Source organism: Pan troglodytes, chromosome 15 (genome assembly GCF_028858775.2).
Source record: "Pan troglodytes isolate AG18354 chromosome 15, NHGRI_mPanTro3-v2.0_pri, whole genome shotgun sequence".
Lineage (NCBI taxonomy): Eukaryota > Metazoa > Chordata > Mammalia > Primates > Hominidae > Pan > Pan troglodytes.
The window spans coordinates 91,290,123-91,304,041 of NC_072413.2; the positions used below are offsets into that span (position 1 = coordinate 91,290,123).

Genomic DNA, 13,919 nt, shown 5'->3' on the forward strand with positions numbered 1-13,919 from the left:
CAGGTCTCAAACTCCTGGACTCAAGCCATCCACCCGCCTCAGCCTCCCAAAGTGCTGGGATTACAGGCATGAGCCGCCTCACCTAGCCCAAAAGGTACTTTTTGTTGACAGTAGTTATCACAGAGGAGTGAGACTTTATAGTTCTTAAACACTTTTAGTATTATCTGTGTTATCTGACTACCCGACCTATTACTTATATTTTTAGACAGTAACTTAAAAAACATCAGTTATTCAAAAGTAAACTCTATATATACTGACATAAACATTTTCCCAAGGTTTATTACGTATGAAAAAAAGTTATATAGTGTGATGTTATTTATAACAGAATAAGATAGCACGTTAAATACACACACAGACATGCACATATAAAGATTTGTAAGGAAAACCATCAAACTGGCCACAGTATATCACTAATAGGGATTTGGGAAAAGCATTGGTAGTAGACAAAAATACACTTCCTGATATGTTTCTGTATCATTTCTTTTCTCTCCCAGCAGTGAGCATGAATTGTTTTTTGAAATGAATTAATTCAGAGATAAAGTTTTACCAGAGAGTTATTATAGGAGATGGTTTATTTATGAATGTTATCAATCGTATTGTCTAAAGTCTGCTGAAGTGCAAAGTATACATGAAGCTTGATCACTGAGTGTAGAGTAGGTGCTCAATACATTCTTGTTTTGAAGTTCATCTTTTGATCTGTTGAAATAGCCTTGGAGAGGTAGCAACTTAGGATTTGTTGCCTCATTTCTATTACAGGAAGCATGACAGCAGTTACCACATAGGTTACTATAAAGATTAAGTGAGGTATTCCATAAAAAGATCTTAGTACAGTGTTTTCACAGTAACAGCTAAGTAATATCCTTATCAATCTATCTTAATTCTTGGAATAGTTTCTTTTCCACTTCTACAACTAGAAGTAAACAGAATTCTTACATCTTGTGATAGTCTTCCTCTGGATGTTTTAGGAGATAAGAGCAATGCTTTTTTCTTTTTTTTGAGACAGTTTCGCTCTGTCGCCCAGGCTGGAGTGCAGTGGTGTGATTTCTCAGCTCACTACAACTTCTGCCTCCCGGGTTCAAGCGATTCTCCTGCCTCAGCCTCCTGAGTAGATGGGATTACAGGCATCCGCCACCACACCTGGCTAATTTTTGTATTTTTAGTAGAGATGGGGTTTCACAATGTTGGGCAGGCTGGTCTTGAACTCCTGACTGCGTGATCTGCCTGCCTTGGCCTCCCAAAGGGTTGGAATTACAGGCACGAGCCACCGCACCCGGCCTATGCTTGGTTTTAAGACAGAAACTTCAACTGTATCTCAACTCTGAGTTTGAAAAGCCAGGATATTTGTACAATGCAGAGGTTCTTCCTTCCTTCTGTCATTTTCCCTCTTTAGTCAGTAATGCCTCCTCCCCAGTCCTATTTTCCTTATACCAAATCACCTGTATCTTAGACTCCATTCATTTTGTATTCCTTGGCGATGGGAGGCATCACACCTGGCCTCAATTGATGTTAATTATTCTATTTTACTTTGAAAGTCATATATAAATGGTGGTATGTGCAAGGTGCAATGAAGAACACATATCTCAATAATTCAAGACAAATGTGATGCCATAAGCTTACAAAGTCTGCTATTTTGCCTTCTCCCTCCATCTTTCGAATTTTATTATCAGAGAAAAGGTTTTGCTTGCTGAGAAAGCTTCTAACTAAACTTTGTATAATTTTTGCTGTTGCTGTTGTTTGTTTTGAGACATGGTCTGGCTCTGTCGCCTAGGTTGGAGTGCAGTGGCACGATCTCAGCTCACTGAAACCTCTGCCTCCTGGGCTCAAGCTATGCTCCCACCTCAGCCTCCTGAGGAGCTGAGACTACAAGTGTGTGCCACCCACTCGGCTAATTTCTTTGTATTTTTTTTAGAGACGTGGTTTTGCCATGTTGCCAGGCTTGTCTTGAACTTCTGAGCTCAAGCTATCCATCCGCCATGGCCTCCCAAAGTGTTGGGATTACAAGTGTGAGCCACCGTCCCCAGCCAAATTCTGCATTATTTTAAATAAAAAGAAATTTAGACATTTAATGGATTCTACTACAAATTAACAGTGCATATTTTAGCGATATCATTTCTTGTTATAGCTACAAACTACCTGATACATATTTACATTTTAAAAGCCATATAACAAGCTATAACATTTATTTATATACAATGTTTTGTTTTGGTTTGGTTTTGAGACAGTCTCTCACTCTATCACCCAGGCTGGAGTGCAGTAGCAGGATCTCAGCTCACTGTAATCTCCGCCTCCCTGGTTCAAGCAATTTTCGTGCCTCAGCCACCAGAGTAGCTGGGATTACAGGTGTGCGCCACCATGCCCGGCTGATTTTTGTATTTTTAGTAGAGATGGGGTTTCACTATGTTGGTCAGGCTGGTCTCGAACTCCTGGCCTTAAGTAATCTGCCCTGCTTCGGCCTCCGAAAGTGCTGGGATTACAGGCATGAGCCATTGCACCAGGCCAATACAATGTCTTTTAAGTATATAAATAAGGGTGAATAAACATTCCACTTTCAATAGACAAAGAAATACTGGCAACTCCTTAAAATTTTCTTTTCCCTTAATAAATCAAACAGGACAAGTAAGAAGTAAAAAGATACTTAACTTAGATTAAGAATTTCCAAGTTACTTTAACATTCTGAGTTATATAATTTACCATAAATTTAATTCTCATTATTACTATACCTTTTTATTATTAAATTTTAGATATATAATTAGTTCTTTGATCTAAATTGTAAATTAGTGCAGAATGAAAGACTGCCTCTGGATTAAACTTTTTTTGGCTTTAAAAGATGAACAGCATTAAACTGGCTTTTGAGAATTTTCTAAATTCAATTGATATTCTATTTTAAATCAATGAACTGACAAGTAAACAGTGAGTTGATGAGACAGGTTTTCTGACATTAAACCGTGAATTAAATGGTAGAGAGTTATACCATTTAGACCACATGTAAACTTACTTTTATAAATAATACTTCATATTTTGTTCCTATTCTGGGGTTAAGTGCTTTCATTTTGTTTGCAACTCCTTAGGGATAAAATTTATTACAACCTCTGCTATCCCACTCCCCACTTTTTTTTTTAAAGAAAAGGTTACTCAGCTTTCAAAGGTATTAAAAATAATTCAAAACATGTAACTGACAGTATACTAAGAATAAAGCAGTGTGCTAGGTTCTCAGGTTATTCAAAGATGACCAAGATTTTGATACACAACTTTGGGAGCATACAATACACTAGGTGACAGAGGAAATGAGACGGGTACCTAGGTAATTTCAAAACAAGTTAGAAGATATAAAACCCTAAGAACAATAAAAAGTGTTTTAGAAATTCTCAGGATGTAGAAAATACTTTTAACTTGGAATGGTTAAGCAAAACAAGGAAAGTAAGCATGTGAGTTCGGTCTTAAAGGTTAGGGTAGAATTTGGACATTTAATGATCAAAGGCAAAGAAACCTCCCAGACAAATGAAAAGTGAGAGCAGAGGGTCAGAGGTGAAGAGTTTGTAGTCTATAAAAAATGACTTAAGTTTTAAAACAAAAGATGCAATATTATATATATAATATATAAACTTTTTATGTTTTATATATAAACATATATATAAATATGAAACTGAGATTAACTCTTCATCTATGTTGCATGTTTGAAACCTGCATTTACTACTCTGATCTGTTGATAATGGTCTTTAGCTTGGCCCCATTCTTCTCTAGGAAGTACATTCAAATTTGCTGAAGAGGAAACAATTATAGACAGAAGTAAAATAAACTGTCAACTCAACAGAACTGAGACAGAGGGAAGAGTGTCAATATGTAGACAGTGGAGGTGGGGAAGAGGGTGAAATGGATGAGTGAGTGGGGACAGTAAGTCTTTGCTATTTTGCATTTGTTTCAAGCCACACACTCTTGGAAAGTGACCAAGTTGCTAAGGGAAAAAACGAGGTCATTGCTTTCAGTTGCTTCTGTTAGATTTTTAATTCAATAAAATATAATCACATCCATTATGACTAAAAATATGGGCAAATGCATTACAGAGTCCATTTTGGAACTAAAGTTATAAATAAATTTCATATTGTAAAGATTGAAAAATGCATTTGTGATCAAGATGAAAAAACAAAATCTGCAGTTTGAAGTCTACAGTAAATATGCATGTAGATGTTGGTGCTAATTCTGGGGTATTTTGCTCTGAGGTCAACAGTATTTATGACAAGGATGATTAAAGTTCATGAGTTAACCTATAGTTCTCCTAAACAATGAACTTTTCCTCAAAAAATTACCAATGAATGGTATACTCTTACTGTTCTCACATTTTCAGAGCTGTTTACCCAGTATATGCTAAGGTCATTATGAAAAGTCAAAGTGATCAAACATGTGCTCCTTCTTTGGAGACTCTTCCAATCTAGTCATCTCTTTTGGAGTTTTAAATACTAGTCTTTTAAATATAGGTACTGCTACCAATCAGGCTTCTTACGGTGCAATAGCAGAAAACAAGTCTAGTTGGCTTAAAGAGAAAAGGAATTTATCTCAAAGGACACTATTAATCTACAGTGTTGCTGGGAAAAGCTGGAGACCCAGCTCAGTAAACATGGACTAAGGAAGGCTGCAGAATGGGGACTCCACAACATGGAAGCCCAGTGAAGACCCTGAGTTGCCTGGGACCCTGGCCACTAAAGCTCCTACATTCTGTCCCTGGATAGTGAATGTCATCAATGGCACCACTGCCATGGCCTTCTCTCCTTTTCCACTAGATGTTGCTGCCCCACTCTGCTTCCAGAAAAAATTCTCTATAGTCCCTGCTTTTCTGTACCACTAACCCTGACTAGAGAAGGCTGCAGAAGAAAGTATATGACCTTTAAGGCTTTTCTACTGGGAGGTGGGCTCTGCCTCCTATGAAGACATACACAGTAAGGCTGGGAAGAAGGTCCTAATGCTGGGCAGCCAGAAAAGTCAAATGACTAACATAGGAATGCTACCTATTCAGGAAACAATGGCTGAAACAGTACAAAGCTCCTGTTCTCTGGCTAAGTGCTCTGAAGCAAAGTTTGAGTGAGCTACTCAGATTCCTGACCCTACAGCTTTAAACCTCCTAGCTGAGCCCACATTACCCTCAACCCAAGTCGGGGGTAATGATTTGTTGTTCAGCCACAAATCGGGCTCACAGCTGAGGCTCCTACAAGTTGATGTTTCAATCACTCGTTTTCTGTTTTGTTCCTAAGAGTAGGCCACAGCCTCCCACCCTCATCCCTGGAAATTGGGTCCAGTATTTCTCCCTTCTCCTACCACGCCCAAATTCCTGAGCCTAGAGTCAGAAGAGCTGGTATGAGTTACAGCTTCGTGACTTCCAAACCTGGGAAAAGGCTAGTTAATAATCTCGGAGCCTCACCACATTCATAGGCTGACAGGATGACCAATGGAGATAAGTAACAGCCCTCTGTACATTCAAATTATAAGCATGAGCTCATTAGTTAACAGACTTCAAAGATATGATAAAGTCTCCAGTTCTTTAGGATTGTGGCCTTCTCTTGGTCTCTCTGGTTCTTACGGGCACTGATGTCATATCTTTACATTTAAAAAGTTAATTCTGGGCCAGGCATGGTGGCTCATGCCTGTAATACCAGCACTTTGGGAGGCTGAGGCGGGTGGATCACCTGAGGTCAGGAGTTTGAGACCAGCCTGGCCAACAGAGCAGAACCCCGTCTCTACTAAAAACACAAAAAATTAGCCGGGCATGGTGGCAGGCACCTGTAATCCCAGCTACTTGGGAGGCTGAGGCAGGAGAATCGCTTGAACCCAGGAGGCAGAGGTTGCAATGAGCCAAGATTGGGCCATTGCACTCTAGCCTGGGCAACAGAGTGAGACTCTGTCTCAAAAAAAAAAAAAAAAAAAAAAAAAGGTAACCTTGTAATCAAAGTAGTATATGCTCATCATTTAAAAAGTCTGGTAGTAACACAATGCTAACCCTAAACCCCCCCCACCCCCCTCACCCCGTCCTACATCCCTTCCACTTTCAGTTCTGCTCCCCAGAGGTAACTACTCTCAATTCTTTAGCTCTTTCTTCTAGTATTTACCTCTCTATATTACTATTTTTATTAAATCAATATTTAGTGTTTATAATTAAATAGTGCTTACTGCTGAGCCATGCTGTGTACTAAAATTATTTATTCTTTCATATATAATGTTAAATTTATCTTGGAAATATTCATCTCTTCTTTTTCCATTTGCTTCATTTTCTAAGAACTTATTGCTAATTCTTCATAAATGCACCACAAGAGCCATAAAATTGCTTTGTCATTTGCTATTTAATGTCCAAACATTGAAAGTAATTGATTTCTTCCGAGACACCTCTTTCCTTGGAGACTTTCACCCTCCTGGTCTGGGCTAGACTGCCCACAAGACCTACTGTGTGGCTGATGCCTGGGATCTCCCTTTGCTTCCTTCCCGTGTTGGAGCCCATTTTCTAGATCCTTCACTTCTTTGTTCTTGGTTTGCTTCGTCATTTGGTGGAATACATTCCCAGCAGCTGCCTGAGTGGGGAAGCAGGGGAAATATCCCTACACAGGCAGTTTTTCGAGGTATGACTGAAAAATGCCTTTATTTAGCCTTACACTTGATTGACTGTTTAGCTAAATATAGGATTTTGTGTTTAAAATAATTTTCCATCAGCTTTTGGAAGACACTACTTCGCTGTATTGTGGTATTCAGTTGTTGCTACTGAAAATCTCAATACCATCTGATTCCTATTTCTTTGCATGGAACCTAATTTTTCTCCTCCCTGCAACATTTTAAAATTGTCTCTTTTTCCCCAGTGTTCTGAAAAAGAAACTTTTTATATAGAAATTCCTTTAGTTTTGGAAATATTTCTTATATTACTCCTTAGATACTGTCTTCTCTTCACTTTTCTCTGGTATATATTTCTAAAGCCACTATTTGTTAGATGTTAGACCCTGGATGAATACTCTAGTTTTATTTGTCTCCACTCATCTCTTTATTATTATTTACTTTCTAGATTTCCTCAACTGTACCTTTCAATGCTTCCATTATATCTTTCATTTCTGGTATCTTATTTCTAAAAGCTCCTGTTTTTACTTTAATAGCATCCTGCTTATGTCTCACTGATTCCATAAAAAGTTCTTTTATATAAGGATATTTTGATTCTACTGAAGTTTTCTTCTGCTCCCTTCATTGTCTGCTTCCTCCAGGACTTTGTTCTTTTTGCTCTGATCTCTGTCTCAATTTGGAAGCTTTCCTCAAATGTCCAGTTATCCTTGGATGGGTTTTCATATTTAAGATTGAGGCAGTAAGCAGCTGTTTGAAAGCTCTGCTGCACAGGCAGGCCTGATGACTGTAGTCTCCTCTGTAAAACAAATGGAAGGCAAGCTGGCTTTTTCATTTTATAACCCCTGAGTGTAATTTCACTGTGGAAACCCAAAACATCAGTATCTGTAAGTGTATATACTTTTGAGCTGTTCACCATTTCCAGGACTCCAGTTTCTTCTTGTATTTGCCTGGCTGGTATTACAGCAGGGGTTAAGGAAGTAGGTGATTTCACCATAGGGTTTCACATAATTATAGATTTCAACCCTGTGCCACATCCCTACCCTCCTCTGTTGCTATTTCCAGATTTGGAATCTCTCTAATTTCTTTAGAAAATTCAGAAAATTTTAGAAAATCTCAGGTCTCCTGTGTTTTGTTGGGGGGGCAGTAGCAGAGAGGCGAATTGAGGGGGCGGGGACAAGGGCATGTCACCTTGTTGCAAGTGATAGTAATGCAAGAACAGACAAATGGACCACTGGGACAAAATGGAGACTGAGTACTGATGCATGAATACAATCCAGGCATACATAGCAGCTTTAAGAGTGGCACAAATCAGGAATAGGGAATTAGTAGGGAATACTTGGCTCACTATATGCAGAAGAACAAAACCACATCCTTTTCTAATACCATACATAAAGATGAATTCCAGGGTTGGGGAAAGGGTCTGATCCCTCAGTATTCAGACTTAAAATCAACTCTGTCTTTTTAGTTCTATGCTATGCATATCCCTTCTTTCCAGAGTACTTAGTTCCACCTGGCCTGAGCCACGCCAGAGCTCTAACAGGTGAACTGCCTCACTTCTCCTCAGTAGCCCCCTTTACAGCATCTAATTACAGGCTGCTCCTCTGTTAAGCCATTAATCAAGTCTCTATCTGCTTTCCATTTTCCAAAAATTTTAACATCTTCCCCATTGTTGTTTGCTTCTTAGGTATCTTTGTCTCTTTGTCCTTGAGAGCTTATATTTGTTTTATTCCTTCACTATGATAATAGGGCTTTGAAAGAAATAAAATTAAACATATTCATTTTGTTATGTTTAAATGAAAATCAAGTGAAGTTAAATCTGGTCCTAAATGCCAGGCCTGTAAGTTGAGGCCGTTATCTACTTGCGATTGCCTACTGCCTGCTCCTCCCTACTGATATAAAACACATTCTCTGTGTAGGCCAAGAATCTCAACCCTCTGGGCTTTTTTTTTTTTTTTTTTTTTTTTTGGAGACAGAGTCTCACTCAGTTGCCCAGGCTTGGAGTGCAGTGCTGTGATCTCGACTTACTGCAACCTCCGCCTCCTAGGTTTAAGCATTTATTGTGCCTCAGCCTCCCTAGTAGCTGGGATTACAGGTATGCACCACCACGCCCAACTGATTTTTGTAGTTAGAGACGGGGGTTTCACCATGTTGGCCAGGCTGGTCTCGAACTCCTGACTTCAGGTGATCCGCCTGCCTTGGCCTCCCAAAGTGCTGGGATTAAAGGTGTTTGAGCCACCGCACCTGGCCCCAAGAATCCTTTTACCCACTTGCCAAACCACTCTAGCTGTCTGCCAATACTGCCTTTTAATTTTTTTTTTTTTTTTTTGAGACACAGTCTCACTCTGTCGCCCAGGTTGGAGTGCAGTGGTGCAATCTCAGCTCACTGCAAGCTTCGCCTCCTGGGTTCACGCCATTCTCCTGCCTCAGCCTCCTGAGCAGCTGGGACTACAGGCACCTGCCACCATGCCCAGCTAATTTATTGTATTTTTAGTAGAGACGGGGTTTCACCCTGTTAGCCAGGATGGTCTCGATCTCCTGACCTCGTGATCTGCCCGCCCCGGCCTCCCAAAGTGCTGGGGTTACAGGCGTGAGCCACTGCACTTGGCCTTTTTTTTTTTTTTTTTTTTTTTTTTTTAAGACAAAATCTCACTCTATCACCTGGGCTGGAGTGGAGTGGTGCAATCTTGGCTCACTGCCACCTCCCCCTCCTGGGTTCAAGTAATTCTCATGCCTCAGCCTCCTGGGTAGCTGGGATTACAGGTGTGTGCCACCACACCCAGCTAATTTTTTTTGTATTTTTATTTTTTTGAGATGGAGACTCACTCTGTCGCCCAGGCTGGTGTGCAGTGGTGCGATCTCAGCTCACTGCAACCTCCATCTCCCGGGTTCAAACGATTCTCCTGCCTCAGCCTAGCTGGGACTAGAAGTGTGTACCATCATGCCTGGCTAATTTTTGTATTTTTTGGTAGAGATGGGGTTTCACCATGTTGGTCAAGCTGGTCTTAAACTCCTGGCCTCAAGTGATCCATCCACCTCGGCCTCCCAAACTGCTGGGATTACAAGTGTGGGCCACTGTGCTAGGCCTAGTTTTTTTTTTTTTTTTTTGGTAGAGACAAGGTCTCACTATATTGCCCAAGCTGGTCTTGAACTCCTGGGCTCAAGTGATCCTCCTGCCTCAGCCTCTCAAAGTGCTGGGATTACAGGTGTGAGCCACCACACCTGGCCTAGTAAAATTATTTTTTAAACTTAAAGTTATTTTTAGAAAAAAACTATATGGTAGTGAGAGACATATGTTGTGGTGATTATTATAGTTTAGCAGCTAACATTTACTGAATGTTTACTATGTAACAGGTGCTATTCAGATCATTTAACATATATTATTTCCTTTAATCATCATAGCTTATAGGGTTTACTATCTGTATTTTACAAATGAGAAAAGAGGGGCTTAGGCTATGTGACTTGGTTAAGGTCAAACTAAGACACGGTAGAGAACTGAAACCCAGTCTGTCTGGTTTTAGAACCTGAACTCTTGAGCTTTATGGTATAAAATCCTACCTCAAGTGAGTTAATATTCTTCTTCCTATGGAAATGAGATAAAAATTATGTTAAAGTTATAGTCTTTTATAAACCTTAATATGAATATTTCATGGGTATGGGGGAAAGATATGCCCCACATGGGTTACAAAAAACAAAACAAAAATAACTCAAACTCTATTTTGAGTAACAAAGGGAAAAAGAAGAGCATATATATCCACATTTAAGGGAATATTTGTACACAAGATTTTTTTTTGCTTGTTTTAAGTAACCAGATTAGAAAATGCAAAAAGTATTATTTTATATCTTTAAATACACTGAATAAAATACAACTTTTAGCTAAACACTAAAAAAAAAAAGAAAGAAATTAACTCAAGATAAACTCTAGATAAATAATCAAGTATTACCAAAGATCTTAGAGCTGGCTGACAATTTTACTTTGCATCTAAAACTTAAAAAAACCTGCAAGGTGCGGTGGCTCATGCCTGTAATCCCAGCACCTTGGGAGGCCGAGGCAGGTGGATCACCTGAGATTAGGAGTTTGAGACCAGCCTGGCCAACATGGTAAAACCCTGTCTCTACTAAAAATACAGAAATTAGCTGGGCATGGTGGCAGGAGCCTGTAATCCCAGCTACTCAAGAGGCTGAGGCAGGAGAATCACTTGAATCCAGGAAGCGGAGGTTGCAGTGAGCCGAAATTGCGCCATTGCACTCCAGCCTGGGTGACAAGATCAAGACTCCGTTTTTAAAAACAAACAAAAAAACATATATTAAAGAATGCTTTCTCATACAAAGTCTATATAATTTGGTTTCTTATTAAAAGGCATCAAAAATAAAAATATTTTGAGAAAATATATATTTTTTTGGTAATGTTGCAAACTTCAAATTTTTCTGTAGAAGCATTTTCTGACAAATTTGGTTTTACAGAAAAAAATAGTAGCTTAAACTGCTACTCTATTTTTGATAACATATTTTTCCTACAGTTTGACATCTAAATAGTCTATTATTGATACAATGATTCTTATTCTAAACTAATAAACTGTTTTAATGACATTTTGGTTGTTGTAATAAAATAAAACATCTATTATAAAAGGATTATGGTAAAGTAAGGTTTTAAAAGATTCTTTATGTAAAAGAAATCTCAACATTTTCCCACTCATGTTTATCAACGCCTTCTTCTGTGTAAGTTCCCATTTTATTACTGAGATTTTTAAAAAATACAGCTGAGTTCTCACTATGCTGCCCAGAGTACAGTGCAGTAGCTATTCACAGGTACGATCACAGCTCACTGCAGCCCTGAACTCCTGACCTCAAGCGGTCTTCCTGCCTCAGCCTCCCAAGTAGATAGAACTACAACCACACACCACTGAGACTGGCTTAATGTTGTTATTTAACTGGGGCTATTTTTCAATTTCTCAAAGCCCTATTGATAGGCTGACTTAACCATATAATACATATTATTTTCAAGTTCAGTACTTAGCTTTCCTTATTTAAATTCATGTCTCTTACCCAAACCATTAATATTTTCTTCTAACTGGCAACTTCTAATGTTCTTTTAGCTAATATGCATTAGCTAAATTTCTCAAGTAGTCTCATGTCACATAGCTTATTTTCAATATATGGTCACAGAAAGCTAAGAATGCACTCTGTCAAAACAGCAAACTGTCTTTGCTCTCCTACAAAAGGTCTCTTTCCAGCTCTGAAATGTTAAGATTCTAACATTTACCAACAGATGTATACTTCTTTTAATGTAACTTTCATGAATTTGTTTGCCTATAACACAAAAAACGTGCCATCCTAATTTTAAAAAAATTTTAGTTTAAATTAAATGAAGAAGGCACATGAGTCTAGCGCTGTGTTTTACACGCTGTAGGCTGTGGCTTGATGTACAAGTTGAATCTAAAAATAAGATAAGGAATATTTTAAAATTTAAATCAGAAACCCTGCCCAATTCTGATTCAACTAAATTCGTATCTAAATGTGACTATCTTCATTTTTGTAATGAATTTTTATTCTTATCCAAACATTTAAACATCAACAAGGTACTGAACATAAATATGAGACTCAAAATGTGGGAAACTGGGCTCTTTCAAAGCTTGGGTGGAGAGGGTGTAGGTTGGTAATTATATATTCCCATACCTATCGTCTTACATTAGGGAAGAAAGAACCTCAAGTCTCATTTAATGCTCTGAAGTCATTAGTACTGAATACTTGGTTTTACTAGTAAATAAAGAACCACATTAATACTGACCCTCAATCTGTCTCAGATGTCATAACTGAAGGTTCAAAAAAACTGACCCTGTAACATCCCAAACACTGAAATCATAGAATATACTGGTTGTGTTTTCAATTTGGAAGATCAATACATAATTCTATAAATCAGAATTAAAAACCAGAACTTCATACCTTGTGCAAGCATGTTAAATTCCAAGAACAGTGCTATGTGGTAAAGTTCCATGGCTTCTTCTGCCCTGGTCATGTTTGGCTTCCCTGCGACGAGAGCCTGAACTTCACTGAGACTCCCCACAGAGGGGCTACAGTGCAAAACAGAGAGGTCCACCACGTCGGTATACATACAGTGTAATATCACTTTTGCATATTTTTTTGGTATAATGGACTCATCTAATATAATTCTTGTGGGAGTCCTCAAAGTTCGGTCTGTGATTTCTTCACCAGTTCGTATCCTCCTTTGTAATAAATTTCGAAAAAATGGGGACCGTGCAGAAATAACAGCCTTGTGGGCTTTGAGCTCTTCATCTAAACAGTTCTGATTTCCACCAAAAGCTTCAACCAGTTCAGAGTCTGAAGAAAAACTAAGGACGACATCATAATAACACATGTAATCAAAGAGTCCACGCATATCTACATCAAGGGAATTTGGTGTTCCAAATTCTTCACTAAGCTGAACAAGGATATCGACATTTTGAAACCTTGAGTCCTCCATTCCAAACTCTCCTGTATAAAGGTAGTGTAACAAAGCAGAAAACATGGGCATATCAATACCAGCTGTATTGATGTCCATTATTATCTCTGCCCCATACTCTGGTGAGGAAGAAAGCAGTGTTTTAAAAAATGGACACCTTGCTGCCAAAATGGCACGATGAACAGGAAAACAAGTTTCTTGAAATATTAAGTCTACATCAGTACAATACTTGTACTCATAAAGATCAGCCATATCTTTCTGCAATGTCCGGGCTTCTGGTCTAGCCAAACTGGCTTGTAGAGAAAGCTCCTTTAATGCTGATGTTCCCTCATATTCCTCCACTAATGCATTGACATCTCTAACATCCCACCCAGAGAGGAGTTCTCGCATCTGCTTGGCATGATCGGCAGACCTATTAGATTTCCGACGCTTAATAAACTTCTTTTTGAGGGTGGCAAGACCAGAGGTTCTCTTTTTTTTGTCTTGTGGTTTCTCATGGCCATGGTCAAGGCTATACAACTTTGATTCGCAACCATAGCCTTGCTGAGAATAGGATGATGTCCCTAAGAAGAAAATTAAACAAATGAAAATTTATTTTTTCTTAACATTCATTTTCAACGTTTAACATTTTTCATGTTGAAAAATTCTGTAAGCAGACATTACCGAACCACTCAAAATTGCATTTTTTTTTATAAAGGAAGACAAAAAGTTCAAATAACTCATTTTAGTTTTCAATTCAATTTAATTTTTAGAGATGGAGTCTCACTGTGTTGCCCAAGCTGGAGTGCAGTGGGAAGATCATAGCTCACTGCAGCCTCAAACTCCTGGGCTCAAGGGATTCTCCCCAACCTCAGCTTCCCAAGTAGCTGGGAGTATA

The 13,919-nt window shown here is 38.7% G+C and overlaps 1 protein-coding gene across 5 annotated transcripts in view; it reads right to left on the reverse strand.

Moving 5' to 3' along the window:
* Window positions 1–13,919, reverse strand: part of BTBD7 (BTB domain containing 7) — a 95,534-nt gene that overhangs the window by 43,781 nt on the left and 37,834 nt on the right. For 3 of the 5 annotated variants that reach the window (XM_016926652.3, XM_016926651.3, XM_016926649.3), the window contains exon 3: window positions 12,526–13,605. In XM_016926652.3, the coding sequence (XP_016782141.1) occupies window positions 12,526–13,605 (1,080 nt within the window). Of the gene's footprint in view, window positions 1–6,307; window positions 7,382–12,525; window positions 13,606–13,919 lie in introns of those variants that run through there. The other 2 variants (XM_016926653.3, XM_063793094.1) reach the window with 1 other exon arrangement.